Below are 23,166 nucleotides of genomic sequence, written 5' to 3' on the forward strand. Positions count from 1 at the left end.
CATAGAGGGGTCCCACCAACCCCCCCCCCCCAATCACAGAGGGCCTCAAAGACCCCTCCAAATTATACAGGGCCCCCCCCCAGGGGTACCAGCAGCACAAAGACCCCCCCCAAGCTCTATGGGATCCATATGGACCCCCCCCAGATTATATGGAGCCCTCAAAGACCCCCCTCCCCCCCCCCAGGACAGAGATTTCCCCCCCCCCCCATGGAACCCCCCATCCCTACAGAAGCTTTTGGGGCACCCAGGAACCCCAAAACCGCGGCGTTTCCCCCCAAAAAAAGAGGCGGAGCCGGTGGTGGCAGCAGGTCCCTGTATTGAACCCCACCGTGCGACCCCCGCCCGCCCCCCCAACCCCCGCCAGACCCCCCCCCCACCCACCCGAGGGGGGCGAGCGACGGGGCCCCCCCAAAACCGGCCACTCGCCAGGAGCGGCCGAGGGGGGGCCCGGGATTCTGGGGATCCACCCCCCCAATTTAGGGATCACCCTTCCCCCCTCCGTAAACCTGGGGACCCCTCCCCACGGCCGAGGGTTGGGTTTGGGGGTCACACGAGGGTCCCGGGGGGCTGCGGGTCCAGGGGGGGTGGGGGGGTGGTCCCGGGGGTGTCCCCGGAGGCCCTGGGGGAGGGGGAGGTGGGGAGGGGGAGAGAAAAGTGACAAAAAAAGGGAATAAAAGAAAAAAGAAAGAGAAAAAGCCAACAGAATTCGGAAAACAACAGAGAAAGAGAGAAGAAAAAGGCGTTAGGCCCCCCCAAAATGACCCCCCCCATCCGCCCGGGGTCCCCTCCTGGCCCTCCCCCCCCCCCCCCCGAGTTCTGTCACCCCCCCCGGGACCCCCAACCCGGTGCCCGGAATGGAGAAAAGAGGGAAAAACAGAGGAGGGGCAAGAGAGACCCCCCTGAGAGGGGAGAGGGAGCCCAAAAACGGGGGCGGGGGGGCAACCGGGGAGGGGAGACCCCCAGTTTTGGGGGGGTGGGGCTGAAATGGGGAGGGGGGGCCCAAAGGGGAATCCCCAACTTGGGTACATTTGGGGTTCCTGAAGGACGGGGGGGGCCCCCAAAGAAGGGGGAGGACACTCGGACATGGTGGAAAGGGGGGGGGGGGTCCCCAATTCATAGGGGAGGGGTCCCCAAAATGGGCGGGGGGAGGGGGTGACATTCAGATACAGGAATGCCCAGTGGACGGGGGGGAGGGGGGGGGTCCCCAAAACCAGGGGTGGACCTGGAGCCCCCCAGTGAACAGGGGGGTCCCCAACACTCGGGGGGGCTCCCCAAACCCCCTCTACCCCCTCTGCCAAGCCCTCCCTCACCCCTTCCTTCCCCTAAAAAAGGGGGGCGCGGTACCCCCGGGGAGCCCCCCCGTACCTGGGCGCCAGGGCCCCGGCGTAGCTGAGCGAGTGGGGCAGCCCGGGGGGGTCCCGGCGGCGCGGGGGGGGGGGCCCAGGCGGGCCCGGCGGCGGCGGCGGGGGGGGGGCCCGAGGCGGGGCGCGGGGGGGGGTCCCGGTGTGCCGCAGGTACCAGTCCCGCAGCCCCTCCAGCGCCAGCCACTTCTGGCTGCGCCGCTGCTCCGCCGAGGGGGGGGCGGCCACCCCCGGACCGCCGGGACCCCCCCCTCGGCCCCGCGATGCCTCCGGGGGGGTCTCCGGGGGTCCCCCCCAGTCGATCAAAGCCTCGGAGCTGTTGCTGCGCCGGGTGCGGGGGGCGCCGGGGGGGGGGAGGGCCGGGAGCTGGGGGCCCCCCCAGTTGAGAGTCCTGGCTGCCGGACCAGGGCCGGGGGGGCAAGCCCGGGGCCTCGGGGCTGGGGGAGGGGGGACAGTGGGGTCACACGGGAGGGGTTGGGATCTTTAAACCCCCCTAAACCCCCCTGCCCTGCTGCCCACCCCCCCAAATCGCCCCCGGGGCCTCGGGGCTGGGGGAGGGGGGACAGCGGGGTCACACGGGGGGGGTTTGGGGTCTTTAAACCCCTCTAAACCCCCCTGCCCTGCTGCCCATCCCCTCATTTGGAGCCCCCTGAGCCCCCCCCGCCACCTCGGAGTTGAGGAGGGGGACACAGCGAGGTCACACAGGGCAGGCTGGGGTCTTCAAACACCCCCCACCCCTACTGCCCCCCACCCCAAATCGCCCCCCAGAACCCATCCCCTGCAGCCCATCCCCCAAAGAGCCCCTCCTGACCACCCCCCCAGAGGTGGGGAGGGGGACACGATGAGCTCACATAGAGGGGCTGGGGTCTTCCCGCACCCCTGCCCAGCAGCCCACCCCCCCAACTCCCCGAGCCCCCCCCCCAGTTCCCCCCCCAGGCACCTCGGGGCTGCACAGGGGACACAACCAGGTGGGACAAAAAGGGTTGGGGTCTTCCCACCCCCCTCCCCTGCTTCCCGACCCCCAAATACCCCCCCCAAATACCCCCCCCGACCCCTCACCGGCACAGAGGGGGCCCGCGGGGGCTCCGGGCCAGCACGGGCGTGGCCGGGACGCTGCGACCCTCGAAACTGGAGGCGCTGCGGGGGAGGGTCCGCGCCGGGCTGGGGAGGGGGGGACCCCATCAGTGGGGCTGGAGGGCCCCCCCAGCGGGGTGGTTTTTTTTTGGGGGGGGGGATGAAGGGTTTTTTTTTAGGGGGCTCACGCACCTGGCGGGGCTGGCGAGGGAGCTGCGGCGCCCGGGGGGGACGTCGGGGGTCCAGGGCGGGGGGCGGCGGTCGGGGCTGCTGGAGCCAGCCCGGGGGGGGGAGGGGCGGCCGGGTCCGCCCTGGGGGGGCTTTGGGGGGGGCAGGGCTCCTGTGGGAGACACACGGCGGTGTCCAGGTGTCCAGGAAACCCCTGGCAGGGGTCCTCAATATCCAGGTAACCCCCCCCGAGAGGATCCACCAGGTGTCCAGGTAACCCCTTCAGGGGGATCCAAGGGGTCACCCAGGTGTGCGGACAACCCCCCTGGGGGTCTCCAGGTGTCCAGGTAGCCCTCCCCCCTCCCAGGGTCACCCAAGTGGCCAGGTAGCCCCCCCAGCCCCTCGCTCACCGTTCTCCAGCGCGGGGAGGTCACACAGGGACCCGTTCTCATCTGGGGGAGCCAAAGGGGGTCAGAGCTGCTGGGACCCCCCAAAATCTACCCCCCTGTCCAAATCTCTGTGCGCCCTCCACCCTGCTCCCCACACCCTGGCAACCCCCCGACTCCCTGGTACCCCCAAAGACCCCCTGACACCCTCCCACCGGTGCCCCCATTGCCCCAAAGACCCCCTGGCGCCCCAAAGACCCCTCAAGCTCCCTGACCCTTTTTTCCCCCCGTACCCCAAGGACCCCCAAGTACCCCAAATACCCCTGATCCCCCCAATATCCCCGTTTTTCCCCTCCTCTCACCCTGTCCGGGGGGTCCAAGCTGTGCCCGGAGCTGCCGGAGCCTCTGGGCAGCCTCGGCCTGGAGCCGCTGGCGCCGGCGCCGCTGCTCGGGCGGCAACCCCGGCACCGAGGCCAAACGCCGGGCGGCCTCCAGCACCTGGGCCTGCACCTGCACCTGGGCCTGCGCCTCCCGCCGCGCCCGGCACGCCTGGAGTGGGAGAAATGGGGAGAAATGTGGGGAAAATGGGCAAAACTGGGGGAATGGGAAAGGGCCGGGTGGCCTCCTGGGCCTGGGCCTGGGCCTGCGCCTCCCGCCGTGCCCGGCATTTCTGGAGTGGGAAAAAGGGGGAGAAATGTGGGGAAAAGGGGCAAAAATGGGGCAATGGGAAAGGGCCGGGCGGCCTCCTGGGCCTGGGCCTGCACCTGGGCCTGGGCCTGCGCCTCCCGCTGCACCCGGCACGCCTGGAGTGGGAAAAAAGGGGAGAAATGTGGGGAAAATGGGCAAAAATGGGGCAGTGGGAAAGCCTCCAGCACCTGGGCCTGCGCCTCCTGCCGTGCCTGGCACGCCTGGAGTGGAGAAATGGGGAGAAATGTGGGGAAAATGGGCAAAAATGGGGGAATGGGAAAGGGCCGGGCGGCCTCCTGGGCCTGGGCGTCCCACCACGCCCAGCATGTCTGGAGTGGGAAAAAAGGGGAGAAATGTGGGGAAAATGGGCAAAAATGGGGCAGTGGGAAAGCCTCCAGCACCTGGGCCTGCGCCTCCCGCTGCGCCCGGCATGCCTGGAATGGAGAAATGGGGACAAACGTGAGGAAAATGGGTAAAAATGGGGAAATGCGAAAGTCTCCAGCACCTGGGCCTACGCCTCCTGCTGCGCCCGGCACGCCTGGAGTGGGAAAAATGAGGAGAAATGTGGGGAAAATGGGCAAAAATGGGGGAATGGGAAAGGGCCGGGCGGCCTCCTGGGCCTGGGCCTGGGCCTGCGCCTGGGCCTCCTACCGCACCCAGCACGCCTGCAGTGGGGAAAATGGGGAAAAATGAGGGAAAATTGGGGGAAAATGAGGGAAAAATGGGTAGAAATGTGAGAAAAATAAGGAAAAACGAAGGAATGGGAAAGGGCCGGGCGGCCTCCTGGGTCTGCACCTGGGCCTAGGCCTCCCACTGCGCCCAGCATGCCTGGAGTGGGGAAACAGGGAGAAATACGGGAAAAATGGGCAAAAATGAGGGAATGGGAAAGCCTCCAGCACCCGAGCCCACGCCTCCCGCCGTGCCTGGCATGCCTGCAGTGGGAAAAATGGGGAAAAACTGAGGGAAAATTGGGGGAAAATGAGGGGGAAATGGGTAGAAATGTGGGAAAAATAAGGAAAAACGAGGGAATGGGAAAGGGCCGGGCGGCCTCCTGGGCCTGTGCCTGGGCCTGCGCCTGGGCCTGCGCCTGGCATGCCTGGGGGCACAGAAATAGGGAAAAATGGGAGAAATGAGAAAAAACGGGAAGCGGGAAAAGGTCGGGCGACCTCCAGCAGCTGGACTTACACCTGGGGAAAACAGGTGAAATTGGTGAAATGGGAAGAAAATGGGAAAATGGGAAGTTGAGAATGGGGACGGGGAGAGGAGAGAGGGGAATGGGGACAGAGCAACGGGGACTTGGGGACAGGCAGGGAAGGGCAAGGAGCCATTGGGGGCCACGTGGGGTTTGGGGACACCACGGGGACCAGGAGACACCATGGGGACCAGGGGACACCATGGGGACACCACAGGGACCAGGAGACACCATGGGGACACCTCAGGGACCAGGAGGACACCATGGGGGTCAGGGGGACACCCCAGGGACCAGGGGACACCACGGGGACAGCACGGGGACACACGAGGGACGTACCAGAGCGTGTGGGGACCCGCAGGACGTGGGGGTCCCCATGTGAGACACGGGGGGACGGCAGCCACCGTTGGGGTGCAGGGGCCACTGTGGGGGACACACAGGGAGTGGGGGCCACCGTGGGGGGGAGCTGGGGGGTGCCATGGGGGTCCGGGGGCCACGAAGGGACACCACGGGGACCCCCAGGGTGTGGGGGCCACCAGGGACCACCCAGGGCACACCATGGGGACACTCAGGGTGGGGGGGCCACCACAGGGGTCTGGGGGCCCTGAGGGGACACCCCCAGGTAGGATTTGGGATGGGGACCCCCCCCCCCAGAAGGACATTCTGGTCTCCCCCCACCCCCCAGCCCCTCCCATGTCCCCACACCTACCTCAGGGGGGGGTCCCCGGGGGGGTGCCCCGCTCCGGCGGCGTGGGGGGGGCTGGGGTCTCTCTCCAGGCTCCAGGGGGTACTCGGGGGGCAACTTCCCCGTCAGCTCCTGCAATGGGGGGGTCAGGGGGGGCTCCAGGAGGGGAGGGGGCTTTTGGGGGGGACAGGAAGCTTGGGGGGGGGGGGCTATGGGAGGGGGCTATGGCAGTTTTGGAGAGGGGTCCCAGAGAGGTGGGCAGGGGGGGTCCTGAGGGGCCGTGGGGGTCTCGGGGGTGTGGAGGGGTTTGGGGGGCCTGGGAGAGGCTGGGGGAGGGGGCTGGGGGGAACCCCCGGGGTCAGAGGTCAGAGGTGACTCAGGGGGTCCCGGTTTGGGGGTCACTCAGGGGGTCTGGCAGGTGGGGGTCAGGGGTCACCCAGTGTATCCGGGCAGGGGTCCCAGGAGGGGCTTGGGGGTCACTCAGGGTGTCCCTTGGGCAGGGCTCAGAGGTCACTCTGGGTGTCCGCTGGGTGGGGGTCCCGGGGCAGCACTCAGGGGTGACCCAGGGAGGGGGGGGTCAGGGTTTGAGGGTCACTCCAGGGGTCCTGGGGGTGTCCAAAGGGTCACTCAGGGTATCCAGTGCGGGCAGGGGTCCCAGGGGTGATTTAGGGATGGGTTTTGGGGTCACTCCGGGGTCACTCCGGGGTCACTCACGGCCTCCTGCAGGCAGAGGCGCCGCAGCTCCCGCAGGCGCAGCCCCAGCGCCTGGCGCAGCCCCCGCTGCCGCTCCCGCAGCTCCTGCAGCCGCCCCGCGGCCCCCCCTGCGCGAGGGGACGGTCAGGGACGGAGCAGGGACAGCGGGGACAGGGCAGGGACAGGGACAGGGGGACAGGGCAGGGAGAGGGACAGGGACAGGGACAGCGGGGACAGGGCAGGGACAGGGACAGCGGGGACAGGGCAGGGAGAGGGGACAGGGACAGCGGGGACAGGGCAGGGACAGCAGGGGACAGGGCAGGGACAGGGCAGGGACAGGGGACAGGGACAGCGGGGATAAAGAGGGACAGCAGGGGACAGGGACAGGGCAGGGACAGGGCAGGGACAGTGGGGACAGGGCAGGGACAGGGACAGGGGACAGGGACAGCGGGGACAGAGAGGGACAGCAGGGGACAGGGCAGGGACAGGGCAGGGACAGCGGGGATAAAGAGGGACAGCAGGGGACAGGGACAGGGCAGGGACAGGGCAGGGACAGCGGGGACAGAGAGGGACAGGGACAGGACGGGGACAGGGCAGGGAGACGGAGAGGGACAGGGCAGGGAGAGCGAGGACAGAGAGGGACAGGGGACAGGGACGGGGCGCAGCCCCCGCTGCCGCTCCCGCAGCTCCTGCAGCCGCCCTGCGGCCCCCCCTGCGCGAGGGGACGGAGCAGGGACAGCGGGGACAGGGCAGGGACAGGGACAGGGCAGGGACAGCGGGGACAGAGAGGGACAGGGACAGGAGACAGGGGACAGGGACAGGGGACAGGGACAGCGGGGATAGAGAGGGACAGAGAGGGACAGGGACAGGGCAGGAACAGCGGGGATAAAGAGGGACAGCAGGGGACAGGGACAGGGCAGGGAGAGGGAGAGGGACAGGGCAGGGACAGCGGGGACAGAGAGGGACAGCAGGGGAGAGAGAGGGACAGGGACAGGACGGGGACAGGGCAGGGACGGGGCAGGGACAGGGGCAGGGACAGAGACAGGGCAGAGACAACACGGGACAGGGACAGCGGGGGACAGGGCAGGGACAGAGAGGGACAGCAGGGGCAGCGGGGACAGAGAGGGACAGGGACAGGGCAGGGACAGGGGACAGGGACGGAGTGCAGCCCCCGCTGCCCCTCCCGCAGCCCTCCCTGCGCGAGGGGACAGTCAGCGACAGGGACAGCGGGCAGGGACAGGGCAGGGACAGGGCAGGGCAGGGGCAAGCGAGGCTCAGGTGAGGGCACAGGGCAGGGACAGGGCAGGGACACAGGGTGGGGGTCAGCAGGGAGCAGAGCCCCCAGGGACCGGGGGCAGCGGGGGTCACCGCAGGGGGCACCAAGGGCGAGCAGCTGAAGGCACCGCGTGTCACCCAGAGCCGGGGCAGCGGCACTCGCCGAGGGCTGGCAGCACCGGGTGCCACCGGGCCTTGGGGACACCGGGGGTCCCCGGGGGTCTGGGGTGGAGGTAGAGCTTGGGGGGCACCGCGGGGCGGGGGGGGAGCGGCGACACCCGGGGGGGGGGGTCCCAGAGTGACACAGCGGGGACAGGGTTGGGAGCACCGGGTGTCACCGAGGCTTGGGGACACCGGGGCTCCCCGGGGGCCCAGAACCGGGGCAGAGTTCGGGGGGGTTCTGGGGGCACTGCGGGGTGGGGGGGGGGTGACAGCGCGGGGGTCCCCGAGCGCCGGGGGGGTGACAAGGGACAGCGGCGGCCGTACCTGCGGGGCTGTAGGTGCCGGGGGGGAGGATGTGGCCCCTCACCTCCATCGCGGCTCGGTGCCCATGGGGGGAGGGGAGGGGCTGCGGGGGGTCAGGGCTCAGCGTTTGGGGTCAGGGGTCAGGCTTTGGGGTGTCCCCACCCCGGCACCTCCCCTCCCCCCTCCCTATTCCCGGCTTCTCCTCCCGCTTCCGCCTGCCCGGCCCCTCCCCCCCGCGCCCGGTGTGGACCCTGACCCCCCCCCACCCCAAAAGCCCCCAAAAACCCGGGGGGAGGGGTCCCCAAAACAGACTTGGAGGCCAGGGGTCACCCCTCCCCCCAAAACGGACCTGGGGGGGCCAGGGGCTCCCCCCGAAAAGGGACCCGCGGGGCCCGGGGGTCGCGCCCGCCCCCAAAACCCCCCCGAAAGGGACGCGGGGGTCGGGGGGGTCACCCCGCCCCCCCAGAGGGACGCAAGGCTCCAGGGGGTCACCCCGCCCCCCCCCCAAAAGACACCTAGAGATCGCCCCACCCCCCAAAAGGGGCCATGGGGGGCCGGGGGTTCCCCCCCCAAAACGGACCCGGAGCTCGGGGGTCTCGAAGGCACCCGGCGGTGCCCCCACCCCCCAAAAGCGACTCAGGGCTGCCCCCCCCGCGCTGGAACAGCCCCCACCCGTGTCCCCCTTTGGGCGGGGGTCTCCAACCCCCCCAATTTCCCCCCCAGCTCCCTTTACCTGTTCCGGGGGGGGTCGCGGCCGGGCGGGCCGGGGGCTCCGGGCTGGGGGAGGGAGATGGGGGGAGGGGCTCAGCCCCGCGCCCCCCCCGGGGGTCGCAGGCGGCCCCTGCGGGTCCCCGCCAGCCCCGGGGGTCGCGGTTCGCTTTTTTGGGGGGGGGTCTCGCGGAGCCGGGGCCTGGCGGGGAGCGCGGGCGGGAGTCGGGGTCCCCCCTGCGTGTCCCCCCCCCCCGCCCCGTGATGTCACTTCCCGACACCGCCCCCTCCCCCCCCCCGCGCTTCCTGCCGAGGCGCCGAGGCCCCGACGGGACCCCCCGGGACCCCCCCCTTGCCCCGCAGGGACACCCCGAGACCCCCCCGGGGACTTTTGGGGGGACCCCCAGGCTCGCCCCCTCCCCGTCGCCCCCGTCGCCCCCCCCTCCGGAGCTCCGCGAGGTTTGGGGAGGTCCGGGCCCCCCCCCCCCCCCCCCCAGGAACTCACTTCGGGACCCCCTCCCAGCCCTACTGACCCCCCCCCAGCCCCAATTACCCCCCCGCAGCCGCATTGAAACCCCCCCATTGCCCCTCCCCCACCCCATAGAGCCCCCCCATAGCCCCCCCATCCCACTGACCCCCCCCAGGGCCCCCCGAGTGTCGCCGTGGGGTGCGGGGGGGGGGGGGCGATGTCCCGAGGGGCGGCCGAGGGGGCCCCTGCGCCCCCCGGGCCCCCCCCGGTGCCCCCCCAGGGCCCCCCCACGGTTTTTGTGCTGCTGGAGGGGCCCAGCACCCCCGAGACCCTGCGGCTGCTCAGGTGAGGGGGGGTCCCGGGGGGGTGGGGGCTTAGGGGGACCCCCGGGAGTTTGGGGGCGGTGCGAGGTGGGGGGGAGGTCGGGGGGGAGCTGGGGGGGGGCGAGGAGGGATTTGGGAGGGTCCCAAGGGGGAGCTCTGAAGGGTCCCGGGGGGAATTTGGGGGGGGGGTCTATGGGGGATCTGGGGGGGTTCTGGGGGATTTGGGGGGGGTAGATTGAATCTGGGGGGGGGGGTGTGGGAAGAGTTTGGGGTCTGGGGGGGCTGCGGGGTTAATCTGGGGGGCTCTGGGTAAATTGGGGGGGCTCTGGAGGGCTCTATGAGGCCGCTGACCCCGCCCCCCGTGCCTCCCCCCCCCAGCCTGAGCTCGGTGCTGCCCGAGTCCGGCATCGTGGCCGACATCGAGTGGGACCCCCCCGGAGGGGGCACCCCCGGGGACACCCCCAGTGACGCCCCCCCGGGGGACCCCGCTGGAGACCCCCACCCCGGGGACCCCCCCGGAACCCCCGCGGACCCCCCCGGACCCTTCTACTGCCTGAAGAGCCAACCCCTGCCCCCCCCCAGGTACTGGGACTCCCCCTCCCAAAACCCCCTGAGACCCCTTTATCCCTCCCCCAATTCCCCCCCCCGGGGCCATGGGGACACCCCCACCCCCCCCCCATACCTGACTCCCCCCATCCCCCTTTCCTGCGCCCCCCCCACCCCAAATCCCCCCCAGACTCCCCTCAAACCTCTCCCCCCCCAAACCCCTTTTAACGCCCCCCTCCCCACAATTAACCCCCTCCTCTCCGCAGCTCTGCCGCCCCCCCCGGGGCCATGGGGACACCCCCCGCGGCCCCCCCCCTCGTCGCGGGTGCTGCTCCGGCAGCAGCTGATGCGGGCCCAGGCCCAGGAGCAGGAGCAGAGGGAGAGGAGGGGCCCCCCCGGACCCCCCCAGGGCCCCGGGACCCCCGGCCCCTCCCCCGCCATCGCCGTGGGGGTCCCCCCGGGCACCCGGGCCCCCCCCCATGTGCCCCCCGAGGTGCTCAAGGTGAGGAAAAGGGGAGGGGGGAAGGGGCTTGGAGGGGATTTGGGGAGAATTGGGGGAGGGTGGGGAGAATTGAGGGGGGGTTGGGAGGGGTTTTGGGGGGATTTGGGGTGAGTTGGGGGGGGTTTGGGGAGAATTGGGGGGGGTTGGGGAGAATTGAGGGGGGGTTGGGAGGGGTCAGGGGGATTTGGGGGGAATTGGGGGGGTTTGGGGAGAATTGGGGGGTTTTGGGAGGGGTCAGGGGGATTTGGGGGGAATTGGGGGGAGGTTTGGGAAGAATGGGGGGGTTTGGGAGGGGTCGGGGGGGTTGGGGAGAATTGGAGGGATTTGGGAGGGGTCAGAGAGGATTTGGGGAGAGTTGGGGGGGTTTGGGGGGAATTAGGGAGGGTTGGGAGGGGTTTGGGGGTTTGGGGAGGTTTGGGGAGAATAGGGGGGATTTGGGAGGGGTTTGGGGATGTCAGGGCAGGGGGATTTGGGGGGCTTTGCAGATTTGGGGGGATGGGTTGGGGAAGAAAATGTGGGATTTTGGAGGTGAAAATTTGGGATTTTGAGGGGGGAAAATTTGGGATATTGGAGGCAAAATTTGGGATATCGGGGGGGGAAATTTGGGATATTGGAGGGAAATTTGGAATCTCGGGGCATGATACGGGATGGAGGGGGACTCTGGGGATTTGGGGGATGGATCGGAGGGGGGGGGGCTCTGGGGGGGGTCTCTGTATATTTTTGGGGGTCCCCTCACCCCTTCTCCTGCCGCCCCCAGGTGCAGACACACCTGGAGAACCCCACCCGGTACCACCTGCGCGCGGCGCAGCGGCAGCAGCTGCGCCAGTACCTGAGCCACGCCCGCGGGGGGCGGGGGGGGCAGCGCCAGCCCCCCCCAGGGACCCCCCCCAGAGCCCCCCCAGAGCCCCCCCCCGGCGCTGCTGCACCACGAGAAGGAGGTGGGGGGGGAGGGGGGGGGTGGGGGTGTGATAAAGGGGGGGAGGGGGGAGTGATAAGCGGGGCTAGGGGCGTGGTAAGGGGAGGGTGATAAGAGGGGGGCATGATAAGGGGGGATGGGGGTGTGATAAGGGGGGTGATGTCATACGGGGGTGGGGGTGTGGTAAGGGGGGGTGTAATGTGGTGAGTCAGGGTGGTGACGTCATACGGGGTGGGGGGGCGATGTCGTAAGGGACGATGATGTCATAAAGGGAGTGGTGACGTCATAAGGAGAGGCGTGGCGTGACGAGGGGGGTGGGGGTGTGATAAGAGGTGGTGATGACGTCATGGGGGACGGGTGATGTGATAAGGGGGTGATGGCGCAATAGTGGGAGGGCAGTGACGTCATACAGGGATTGATGATGTCATAAAGGGGAGGGGAGGGGTCCCACGGGCAGCCATGACGCCGATTTTGCCACGCCCCGTGCAGATCGATGACGTCATCGATGAGATCATCAGCCTCGAGTCCAGCTATGACGAGCTGCTCAGCTTCGGCCCCGCCGAGGGGCCCCTCCCCCTGCCCAGCACGGTGCGCGGGCCCTTTAAGAGACCTGGGGGCGGGGCCCGACACAGGCCACGCCCTTTTGACTCACCGGGGGCGTGGCTTGTGGAAGCCCCGCCCACCTTCCACGGGCGGTGCGGCGGGGTGGGCGTGGCTTTGCCCAAATAAGGCGGGGGCGTGGCGCTGCGGGGGCGCGGTGTTTCCATATAAGGGCATGGGGGCGTGGCTTGCCGCCATTGAAGAGCGGAGTGGGTGTGGCTGGAGAGGGGGCGTGGCCAACCCATGATCGATGGATTGAGGGTGGGGGTTTATAATGAGTGGGCGTGGTCAGATCGGGGTGGGCGTGGCCTGTGGTGGGCGTGGCCTCACCAAAACTCCCCCGTGCCGGGGGGGGAGGCGTTTGACTGGGTGGGCGTGTCAGGGTGGGTGCGGTCGGTGTGGGCGTGGTCAGTGTGGGTGTGGTCAGTGTGGGTGTGGTCAGGGTGGGTGTGGTCAGGGTGGGCGTGGCCGCTCTGACCCCTCCCCTTCCGGCAGCTCCCGGCCCCAGGGCCCCTCCTGGAGGTGTTCAGCCCCCCCCAGGGCGGGAGCAGCTCCTGCCCGGCCGAGCTGCCCCGGGTCAAGGCCGAGCTCTCAGGTACGGGGGGGCCTGCGGGGGTCTTTGGGGGATCCTGGGGGGTGGGGAGGGGTCCTCGGGGGGGCCTTAAAGGGTTAAAAGGGGTTGAGGGGGGGGGTCGTTGTGGTGGGGAGGGGTCTTTGGGGGATTAGAAAGGGTTGGGGGAGTCACTCTGGTGGTCCCAGGGGTCCATCTGGGGGTCCCGGGGGGGGCTCTGAGGTTGATTTTGGGGGCTCCCCTGGGCAGGGGCTCCATGCGGGGTGGGAAGGAGGGATCCATATTGTGGGGAGGGGTCTCTGACTGTGCTCCCTCCCCCCAGAAACGGAGGCCAAGGCGCTGCTGAAGGAGCGGCAGAAGAAGGACAACCACAACCTCAGTGAGTCTGGGGGGGCCCGGGGGGGTCCCCAGGGGTCCCCAGGGGTCCCCAGGGGCTGGGGGGGGGTTCCTGGGGGGGTCACCGAGGGTCTCACGTGTCCCCCCCTTCCCCCCCCCGCAGTCGAGCGGCGCCGGCGCTTCAACATCAACGATCGGATCAAGGAATTGGGGACCCTGATCCCCAAATCCAACGACCCGTGAGTGGGGGAGGGGTCCCGGGGGGGGGCTGGGACCTGCGGGGGGGTCCTGGAAGGGAAATTTGGCAGCCAGGGACTCCCGTGGTGGGTCGTGGAAGGGAAATTCGACGTTTAGGGGTTCCCTCAGGGGGTCCTGGAAGGGAAGTTTGGCAGCCAACGGCCCTTAGGGTGGGTTCTGGAAGGGACCCAAGTGTCCATGGCAGGTCCTGGAAGGGAAACTTGATCTCCATGATGGGTCCTGGGAGGGATCCCAATGTGCAGGAATTTCCTGGGGGGTCCTGGAAGGGAAACTTCCCCCGTGACAGGTCCTGGAAGGGACAACTGGGAGGGTCCCCGGCATCCAGGGGTATCCGATGGGATCGGGGTGATCCTGAGGGAGATCCCATGGGTGATGCTGGTGCGATCCGGGTCCTGGCAGGGAGATGCGCTGGAACAAGGGCACGATCCTGAAGGCGTCCGTGGATTACATCCGGAAGCTGCAGAAGGAGACGCAGCGATCCCGGGAGCTGGAGCTGCACCAGCAGCGCCTGGAGCAGGCGAACCGCAGCCTCCAGCTGCGCGTGCAGGTCCGGGAACGCGCCCGGGGAACGCGGGAGTGGGGCGGGAACGGGGCAGTGGGGTGGGAATGGGGGAGTGGGGTGGGAATGGGGGAGCGGGGTGGGAATGGGGGAGTGGGGCGGGAACGGGGGAGTGGGGCGGGAACGGGGGAGTGGGGCTGGGAACGGGGGAGTGGGGTGGGAACGGGGGAGTGGGGCTGGGAATGGGGGAACGGGGGTGGAATGGGGGAGTGGGGCGGGAACGGGGGAGTGGGGTGGGAATGGGGGAGTGGGGCTGGAATGGGGGAGTGGGGTGGGGCTGGGAATGGGGGAGTGGGGCGGGAATGGGGCAGCGGGGCGGGAATGAGGGAGTGGGGCGGGAACGGGGGAGCGGGGTGGGAATGGGGGAGCGGGGTGGGAATGGGGGAGCAGGGCTGGAATGGGGGAGTGGGGCTGGAATGGGGGAGTGGGGCGGGAACGGGGGAGTGGGGCGGGAACGGGGGAGTGGGGTGGGAACGGGGGAGTGGGGCTGGGAATGGGCGAGATTGGGGTGGGAATGGGGGAGTGGGGTGGGAATGGGGGAGTGGGGCGGGAACGGGGGAGTGGGGTGGGAACGGGGGAGTGGGGCTGGAATGGGGGAACGGGGGTGGAATGGGGGAGTGGGGCGGGAACGGGGGAGTGGGGTGGGAATGGGGGAGTGGGGCTGGAATGGGGGAGTGGGGTGGGGCTGGGAATGGGGGAGTGGGGCGGGAATGGGGCAGCGGGGCGGGAATGAGGGAGCGGGGTGGGAATGGGGGAGCGGGGCTGGAATGGGGGAGCGGGGTGGGAATGAGGGAGCGGGGCGGGAATGGGGGAGCGGGGCTGGAATGGGCAGGAGTGGGGGCTGGAATGGGGGAACGGGGCTGGGAATAGGGGAGCGGGGTGGGAATGAGGGATTGGGGTGGGAATGGGCGGGAGCGGGGCTGGGAATGAGGGAGCGGGGCGGGAGTGGGGGAGAGGGGTGGGAATGAGGGATTGGGGTGGGAAGGGTGGGATCGGGGGTGGGAATGGGGGATTGGGGCTGAAAAAGGGATTGGGACTGGGAATGTGGGATTGGGGCTGGAAGGGGGGGATTGGGGTTGGGAAGGGCGGGATTTGGGGGTCTGGGGGTCAGTGAGGGGCACGCTGGGGGGGTCTTAGGGATGTTCCAGGGCTGGGATGGCTTTTGGGGGGGTTATGGTGTGGCCTGGCGGGGGTTTCCCACGGGATCAGGGGGAGCAGAATCCAGGGAATGTTGGGGTTGGGATCTGGGGGATTTGATGGATTTGGGGGAGGAATTTTTGGGATATTTGGGTCACCGAGCTCCCCCTCCCCCCATCCCCAGGAACTGGAGCTCCAGGCCCAACTCCACGGGCTCCCCCTGAATCCCCCCGCGGCCCCCATGGCAGAGGGGGGGGGTTGCGAGGAAACCTCGGGGGGTCCCCCCTTCCCCTCGGGGGGTCCCCCCACCCCCCAGTGCCTGCTGGACCTGGCGGTGGCCGAGGAGCTCCCCCCGGGGCTGGCCCTGCCCCTGGGGCTGGGGGGACCCGAGGGGACATTCGAGGACATCCTGATGGACGACGGGGGGGGGGCTGGCCCCCCTCGGCCCCCCCGGCGCCCTCCTGGCCTCCCCGGGCCCCTCGCGGGCCTCCAGCCCCCGCAGCAGCCTCAGCATGGAGGACGAGCCCTGAGGCCGCCCTGGAAGGACCCTGGGCCGGGAGGGAGGGGGGACTTTTAGGGACCCTCCCCATCTTTTAGGGACCCCCCCCGCCCACCCCGAGGCCGTGTCAGGTGGTCCCCACCGGGTGCCGTTTTAAGAGTCTTAAATCGGGCGCGCGCATTTTAATGGGGACCCCGCCCGTTTAAGGCGCGTTGCCCTTTTAAGGCGCCCCGTGTGGGACCCCTCTTAAAGGGGCGCTGCCGGTCATGGCCGGTTTAAAGGAGCGGTGTCGCCCTCAATGTGTGGCCCCTTTAAGGCGCTGGCGTCGGGCCCCCACCTGGGCGTGGCTCTTTGAAGGCCCCGCCCCGTAATGAGGCCACGCCTCTTTCCCGGTTCGCCCAATCAGGGAGCTCCTGGGGGCTGGGCCCTCACGCGAAGCCCCGCCCTCCTTTGCTGTCACTCACACTTGCCCCGCCCATTACTAACGCCCCACGGACCACGCCCCCTTTTAGAGGCCCCGCCCACCGGCCCCACTTAAAGGGCCACACCCCGCATTTACCCCCTCCCCTCCCCTCCCCGATTTTGTACTGGACCCTCACGTGGGAAATAAAAGTTTGGTAACGACGGAGGCCCCGCGCCCTTTGTCCCGTGCCCGGGTCCCCCCAACCCCTCAGGGCACCCCAAATCTCCCCCTTTAGCACCAGGGTCACCCCACAAGGATTGAAGCCCCCCTAAAAGCACAGACCCCTCCCCCACCCCCAACCACCCCCCCCCCCCCCAAAAAAAAGAGCCGCAGCTCGGGAAGGGCTCTGACCTTTAATAGGACCGGGGGTTGTACAAATTTGGGGTTCCCCCACCCTTGACCCCCCTCCCCCATCCCATCCCAACCCCCCCTCGGCGTCCATCCATGGCCCGGGGGGGGAGGGCCCCCCCCAAAATCCAGCACCAAGGGTCCGAGCTGAGGATGAGAAGGAGATCAGTGGGGGAGGGGCACTCGGGAGACCCCCCCCCTCCCCCCCCCACAAAAAAAGGGGGGGTTGGGGGACTCGGGGACCCCAAACCTCCCCCAAAATGGGGGACATGGGAGGAACCCAGAAGTGGCCCCCAAATTAATGGGGGAGTGTCCAAAACCCGGGGTTTTGGAAGGTTCAAGGACCACCCGAAACAATTTGGGGGAGGGGGGTTCAAAGGTCTCCCCAAAACCCCAAAAAGGAGCATTTTGCCATCAGCAGAAAACCCCAAAACCACCCCGAAATAATTGAGAGGAGCTCAGGAAGCATTGGGGCCTCTTCAAAATGAGAATTTTGGGGTCTTGAGAACCCCAAAACTCTTCAAAATCGGGGACACAGCTGGGGGAGGGTGGGGGCACCACAGAATTATTGGGGAGAGGCTGCACCCCCCCCCCAGACCCCCCAAAATTGCGATTTGGGGTAAGAGGGGGGTGGGGGCAGCTCTAAAATCCCCCCCAATAATTCGGGGGAGGGATCAGGAAACTGCGTGCACCCCAAAAACGGGGTTGGGAGGGGGGGCTGCGGGGACAGAGGGGATTTGGGGGTGCCCAGCCGGGTGCAGGGGGGGTTTCCCGGGGTGTCCCCGGTCATTTTTGGGGGTGCCACCCCCCCGGTCACCGCGTCCCTACCTCAGTTGTCGTAGTTGTCCCGGTAGGAGGCCGAGGGGAAGCGCTCGCCGTAGCCCCCCTGGTTCCTGGTGGGGAGGGGGCTCAGCACCCAGGGGTGACCCCCAGACCCACAAATGTCCCATCCCCCCCCCCCCCGGGTTCTTCAAGCCCCTCCTCGACATCCAGGACCCTCAAAAGACCCTTCCCAACTTTATCGGAACCCCCTCAGAACTCCCCCAAAGACCCCTCCCCATCATCCCCCAAATTCCCCCGAGACCCACCTGGACCCCCAGAAATCCCCCCTGGACCCCTCCCCAGCACCCCCAGGATCCCCCCAAGACCCCCGGGATCTCCTCCAGCACCCCCTGGATCCCCCCAGACCCCCCCCCCAGCATCCCCTGGATACCCCCAGACCCCTCCAGGACCCCCTGAATCCCCCCAGACTCCTCCTCAGCGACCCCCTGGATCCCCCCCCCAGCAGCCCCAGACCCCTCCAGGACCCCCTGAATCCCCTCCAACACCCCCTGGACCCCCAGAAATCACCCCAGACCCCTCCCCCCAATACCCCCAGGATCCCCCCAGCACCCCCCAGACCCCTCCCCCACTCACCGGCCGCCGTAGTCCCGGGACCCCCCGTAGCCCCCCCCGCTGCGCCCGTCGTAGCGGCCCCCGTAGCCGCGGTCGCCTCCCCCTGCAGGAAAACCCCGAATTTTGTGGGATTCTAGGGAAAAAAGAAAACCCTCCAAACCCTTCCTCAACGCGCCCCCAACTTCTCCAAAATCCTCAAAGCCCCAAACTCCCCCAAAAACGTCTTTGCTCTCCCCCAGCTCGGACTCCTGTGCCCCCCACCCCAAAATCCAACCACCACCCCCCAAACGCCCCCCTCCAAGCCCAGAGATCTCCCCCAGAACTTCTTCAGCCCCCTCCCCTTCAAAATGCCCCAAAATAACCCCATCAAAGCCACCCCAAAGCCCCCAAATCCTCCTCATACCCCTCAAATCCCCCCCCCACCCCAAAACCCCACAAAGCCACCCCAAATCCCCCCCAAAATCCTCCCCAAAAAGCCCCAGGTTCTCCATTAACAACCCTGCAGCCCCCCCCCCCCGAATTACCCAGACCCCATTAACCCCCAAAAGAGCCCCCTGACCCCCTCCCCAAAACCCTGACGCCCCCAAAAGAGCCCCTTGACCCCCTCCCCAAACCCCCCCGGACCCCAAACCCCCCCTGCTCACCTCGGCCGTAGCCCCGGCCGCGGCCCCGGCCCCCCCCGTAGCCCCCCCGGGCTCCTCGGGGCGATTTCCCGGCGTGATCCACCCGGATCTGCCGCCCGTCCAGGCACTGCCCACGGTTTGGGGACAATTTTGGGGTCACCTCGGTCCCTCCTGGGATCCCCCAGCCCCCCTCTGAGCGCCCCAAACCCGTGTAGGTCCCACCCAGCCCCCAGACCCCGTTAAAAATGGCTCAGACCCCCCCCAAAATACCCACAGACCTCTTTTGAGGGACTCTTGAGATCCTGAAGGGCCCCCAAATCTCTCTGGGGTCATCCCAAAGCTGCTTTAGGGTGTCCCAGACCCTCTTAGGGACCCCAAACAGCCCCTCAGGGACCCCAAATGGCCCCCCAGACCGATTTGGGGACCCCAAATAGCCCCTCACGGACTCCAAGTCTTGTTGGGGGATCCCCCAGACTTGTTTCGGAGCATCCCAGACCCTCCTGAGCACCCCAAATGCCCCTCCAGACCCACTTGGGGACCCCAAATGGCCCCTCAGGGACCCCAAATGCCCCCCAAACCCGTTTTATGGCATCCCAGATCCCTTTAGGGACCCCAGATGTTCCCTCAGGGACCCCAAATATCCCCAAATCTGGTTTTGGGTGTCCCAGACTCTCCTGAAAACCCCAAATGTCCCCCAGACCCGTTTTAAGGCATCCCAGACCCCCTTGGAGACCCCAAATGGCCCCTCAGGGACCTCAAATGGCCCTCCCAGCCTGTTTTTGAGTGTCCCAGACCCCCTTGGAGACCCCAAATGGCCCCTTAGGGACCCCAAATGTCCCCCCAAACCCATTTTTGGGTGTCCCAGACTCTCTCAAGAACCCCAAACCCATTTTATGGCATCCCAGATCCCCTTGGAGACCCCAAATGGCCGCTCAGGGATCCCCAAATGCCCCCAAACCCATTTTTGGGTGTCCCAGACTCTCCTGAGGACCCCAAATGTCTTCTCAGGGACCCCCAAATCCATCTTATGGCATCCCAGACCCCCATGGAGACCCCAAACGTCCCCTTAGGGACCACAAATGCCCCTCCCAACCAGTTTTTGAGTGTCCCAGACCCCACATGTCCCCTCAGGGAGCCCAAATGGCCCCCCAGGAGACCCCAGACCCCCCCAGGAGCGCCCACCTCGCCGTTCATGGCCTGCATGGCGTCGCTGGCGTGCTCGGGGTTGGTGAAGGTGACGAAGCCGAAGCCCCGGGACCGCTGGGTCTCCCTGTCCTTCACCACCACCACTGGGGAGGGGGATGGGGAGGGGGACAGCGAGGTCAGGAGGGGCTGGGACCACCCCCAAACCCCCACTGAGGAAGGGGAAGGAGGCTCGGGACCACCCCCCAAAAACGGGGTCTCGGAAGGAGGGAAATGAATCCCGTAAAGCATCGGTGCCACAGCGGGGTTTGGGGAGCTCCGGGGGGTTTTTGGGGTGCTCCAGGAGGATTCCAGGGGTGGGAATGCTCCCAAAAAAGGAATTCAGGGCATTCCGGGAGTTTCTGGGGGAGGATTATGGGGAAAGATTGGGATGCCTGCGGCACGGGGGCGTTTTTGGGGCGTGCTCAGTGTCCCAGGGGGGTTTTTGGGGTGTCCCAGGGGGAGTTTTGGGTGGCTCAGGTGGTTTAGAGATGCCCTGGGGGGAATTTTGGGGTGTCCCAGAGCTGTTTTGGGTGTTTCAAGGGATATTGGGGTATCCCAGGGGGGTTTTTGGGGTGCTGGGGAGGTTTTGGGGTATCCCGGGGAGGGTTTTGAGGTGTCCAGGGTGTCCTGGGGGAGTTTTTGGGGTCCCGGGTGGTTTTTGGGGGATCCTGGGGAGGGTTTTGGATGTCCCAGAGCTGTTTTGGGGGTTTCAGGGGGTATTGGCATATCCCGGGGGGGTTTTTGGGGGTCCTGAAGACGCTTTGGGGTGTCCTGGGGAGGGTGCTGAGGTGTCCAGGGTGTCCCAGGGGGGTTTTTTGGGGGTCCTGCGGAGGGGTTTTGGATGTCCTGGAGCTGTTTTGGGGGGTTTTGGGGTGTCCCAGGGGGGTTTTGGGGGCCTCACCCTCGGAGATGGGCCCGAAGGAGCTGAAGTGCTGCTCCAGGCCCTGCTCGTCCGTGTCGTAGTTGAGGCCCCCCACAAACAACTTCCCCTCCTCTGCCGCCATGCGTGGGGGGGCGGGGCCGGCTGTGACGTCATAAGGCGGGGCCCTGCCCCTACAGTGACGTTATAACCTGGGGACAGAGCAGCTGTGATGTCATAACCCCGCCCCTCCCCCTCCCCACCAAAGCAGGGCATTCCCGGGGTTCCCCTGTGACGTCACAAACCTCGCAGCAACCCCCCCGAACCTCCCCCCGGTGTCTGATGACGTCACAGTCCCCGAACAGCCTCCAGGACATCACCACCCATGGGGAGTCCTCCAGTGACGTCACAGCTCTCCAGGGAACCCCAATCTTGCAGAAACCCCCGTGACGCCATCACCCCTCGCCGGCTCTACGCGTCCCCTGCTGCTGACGTCACAGAGTCCCTCCCGGCGCCCCCATGACGTCACCCTCACCCCCCACGTGAGTCCCCCCCCGGCCACGTGGGCGCCAACACCGGAAGTGCCGCTCCCGCCTCCCGCGCGCACCGGCCCCGCCCCCTTCCCCCTCCCCCCTCCTCACGGCGCACGCGCGAATCCCGCGCGGCCCTCAGGGCGCCGGGGCGGGAAAAGGAGAGGAAAGGAGGGGAGAGGAGGGGAAAAGCGAGCCTCGGCAGCACCTAAAGCCGCGATTATCGCGATAGAAGGAGGGGGGAAAGGGGGAAAGAGTCGCGATAGGAGCGACCGGAACTCACCCGAGCGGCGCCGACCGGCCCAAGACTGCGGCCGCGCCCGCCCCGCCCCGGGGTTATCAAGCAGCCCCGCCCCCCACGTGACCGCCCGCGCCGCCACGCCATTGGCTGCCCGCTGATGCCCCGCCCCCCGCGCGCGCGCGGGAGAAACCATTGGGGCCGGGCCGGGGGGGGGAAGGAGGGGGGTGGGAGAGGGAGAGCGCGTGGTAGCGCCTGGAATGGGGGGGGGGGGGGGAGGAGGAGGGAAAGGCGGGGGGGGGGGCGGTCCCGGTGTTCGACCCCCGGGGGGGGGGTCCCGGGGAGGGGGGCGGTCGCAGCCCGGGGCTCGCCCGGAGGGGCTCCCGGGGGGTCTCGGGGACGGGGGGGGGGTCACACAGGCTCACACCGCTCCCGGGGAGGCTTTAATGGTCGGTCCCGTTACAGCCGAAACGCCGCGACCCCGCCCCTTCCCCTCCCCCCGTGTGACGTCATACCGGGGAGTGGGGGGGACGACCCTCCCCTCCCCCCCGCCCCCCATTGGGGTCAGGGTGTCCCCGGGGGGGCCCCATCCCCTATAGAAACCCCCCCCAAGGGCGCTATAGGGGACCCCCGCCCCCCTCGGGGAGGGGCTCCGGCGGCCCCGCCCCCCCATGGGGTGGGGGAGGGGCTTCGGGGACCCCTCCCACTGCATATAAAAAGCCCCGCCCCCTGCCCCGCCCCCCATGTATACACGGTACCTATAGAGGGGGGAGGGGCGGGGGGAGGGGCAGGCGATCCTGAGTGAGGCTGGATGGGAATGGGGGGGGGGGGGCTGGGGGGGGTGGGAGTAACCTCGGGGTAAAGTGTGAGTAACCCGGGAGCCGGCAGCGCGCCGTCCCGCCCGTGGAAAAGCGTCCCTTGAGTGCGGCCCGGAGTAAACCGTGAGTAAGTCTGGAGTAGCGTCCGGTCAGTCCCGGCGTGGGGACTGCGGGGAGCAGTGGCGGCCGAGCGGTCTCGGAGTAAGGACTGAGTAACTTCAGAGCGAGGGTTGACCTCAGAGTGACGGCGGCGCGGCCCTGGGCGCGCAAGGAGCTCGGAGTAAGGGCGGAGCAACTCCTGAGGAAGGGCTGCTCCCCTCCTGCCCTGGAGTAGCGCCCGAGTCGCCTCAGCGTAGCAAACCTCGAGGAACTTCGAGATCCTGGAGGACGGCAAGGGCTGAGTAACCTCGGAGTAAGAGCTACGGACCCCAGAGGATGGGTGAGCACGTCCTGGGAGTGTAAAGGGCGAGTAACGCCTCAGCAAGCGGCGGAGGAGGAGGAGGAGTATCCGTGGAGTATCCTCGGAGAAAAGGCCTGGAAGTGCAGGGGGAGCGGGGAACACCGGAGGCCGAGTAACGCGTGAGTAAAGGGTCAGCTGAGCGCCCGCTGAGGAGCCGAGGAGGGGCTGAAGGAGAGACTGAGGAGGGGCTGAGTAAGCAGAAGAGGGGCTTTGTAGGGTCTGAGTAAAGGTGGAGTAGCAACAGTGGCGGCGCCACTGCGGAACCCCAAACCCGCCCTCTAAGGCCTTAGTAACCTCTGAGTAAGCATCAAGTGCTGTAAGGCCACCACACGAGCCCGGCGACGAGCGTGGAGCACACCGGCGTCGGGACGAGCTTGAGTAACCTCTTAGTAAGGCCTGAGCAACCTCTGAGTAAGGCGAGGCAGGCCAAGAGTTGGGTATCGCCGGAGTAGAGCTTGGAGGAGGAGAGGACCTGGGACCGAGGCGATAAACAGGGACGGCTGAGTAACCTCTGAGCAAGGGCTGAGTAACCTCTGAGCGACGGAGGAGCGAGCGTGGGCCTCCCGCAGAAGCGCTGAGTAAGGGCGGAGTAAGCGCGGAGCGAAGGCAAAGAGGAGCGAACCAGGCGGAGGAACCTCGGAGTAAGGCGGGAGTAGCAATCGAGTACCAGAAACAACACAAAAGGGGGGAGCTGAGCAAGCCTGGAGTAAGGACCCCACGTGAGTAAGTCTGGAGTAAGTTCTGTCTGGAAGTGCTGAGTAAGCTCAGAGTAAGGACCTCCAGGAGGAAGCCCGGAGTAAGCTCCGAGCAGGGGCAACGTACCGAGGAGCTTCGGACCAA

At 68.0% G+C, this 23,166-nt stretch overlaps 3 protein-coding genes across 3 annotated transcripts; 1 reads left to right on the plus strand and 2 right to left on the minus strand.

Annotated features, from left to right (window-relative positions):
• Positions 1-546: 546 nt before the first annotated feature.
• Positions 547-8,939, minus strand: CCDC120 (coiled-coil domain containing 120). The gene is made up of 12 exons (XM_068998128.1): positions 8,717-8,939; positions 8,005-8,086; positions 6,265-6,371; positions 5,575-5,682; positions 5,205-5,288; positions 4,078-4,110; positions 3,352-3,538; positions 3,014-3,055; positions 2,628-2,775; positions 2,421-2,522; positions 1,366-1,798; positions 547-567 (listed from the first exon to the last, which is right to left on the minus strand). The coding sequence occupies exons 2-12, from the start codon at positions 8,051-8,053 to the stop codon at positions 547-549; spliced, it is 1,314 nt and encodes a 437-aa protein (XP_068854229.1). The 5' UTR covers positions 8,054-8,086; positions 8,717-8,939.
• Positions 8,940-9,377: 438 nt separating this feature from the next.
• LOC138100359 (transcription factor E3-like) lies at positions 9,378-16,006 on the plus strand. Its single transcript, XM_068998179.1, is given in 13 exon segments — positions 9,378-9,505; positions 9,862-10,065; positions 10,296-10,338; positions 10,340-10,531; positions 11,289-11,384; positions 11,386-11,469; positions 11,937-12,035; positions 12,543-12,642; positions 12,941-12,997; positions 13,118-13,193; positions 13,612-13,759; positions 15,093-15,329; positions 15,331-16,006. Coding segments are annotated over 13 exon segments (1,572 nt in total). The 3' UTR covers positions 15,439-16,006.
• Positions 16,007-16,284: 278 nt separating this feature from the next.
• On the minus strand, positions 16,285-21,160 carry RBM3 (RNA binding motif protein 3). Its single transcript, XM_068998248.1, has 7 exons — positions 21,094-21,160; positions 20,323-20,492; positions 19,419-19,525; positions 18,258-18,363; positions 17,635-17,716; positions 17,047-17,111; positions 16,285-16,365 (listed from the first exon to the last, which is right to left on the minus strand). The coding sequence occupies exons 2-6, from the start codon at positions 20,423-20,425 to the stop codon at positions 17,048-17,050; spliced, it is 462 nt and encodes a 153-aa protein (XP_068854349.1). The 5' UTR covers positions 20,426-20,492; positions 21,094-21,160; the 3' UTR covers positions 16,285-16,365; position 17,047.
• Between the last annotated feature and the right edge of the window lie 2,006 nt (positions 21,161-23,166).

The sequence above is a fragment of the Aphelocoma coerulescens genome, chromosome 31 (genome assembly GCF_041296385.1).
Source record: "Aphelocoma coerulescens isolate FSJ_1873_10779 chromosome 31, UR_Acoe_1.0, whole genome shotgun sequence".
Lineage (NCBI taxonomy): Eukaryota > Metazoa > Chordata > Aves > Passeriformes > Corvidae > Aphelocoma > Aphelocoma coerulescens.

Excerpts from the sequence above, each read along its gene's own strand:
- CCDC120 (XM_068998128.1), bottom strand. The coding sequence starts at position 8,053 with ATGGAGGTGAGGGGCCACATCCTCCCCCCCGGCACCTACAGCCCCGCA. Across the intron at positions 4,111-5,204 it reads GCGGGTCCCCACACGCTCTG|GCATGCCGGGCGCAGCGGGA; the intron begins GTACGTCCCTCG and ends TCTCCATTCCAG. Across the intron at positions 2,776-3,013 it reads CCTCCCCGCGCTGGAGAACG|GAGCCCTGCCCCCCCCAAAG; the intron begins GTGAGCGAGGGG and ends TGTCTCCCACAG.
- RBM3 (XM_068998248.1), bottom strand. The coding sequence starts at position 20,425 with ATGGCGGCAGAGGAGGGGAAGTTGTTTGTGGGGGGCCTCAACTACGAC. Across the intron at positions 19,526-20,322 it reads CTTCGGGCCCATCTCCGAGG|TGGTGGTGGTGAAGGACAGG; the intron begins GTGAGGCCCCCA and ends CCCCCTCCCCAG. Across the intron at positions 18,364-19,418 it reads TGCAGGCCATGAACGGCGAG|TGCCTGGACGGGCGGCAGAT; the intron begins GTGGGCGCTCCT and ends AACCGTGGGCAG.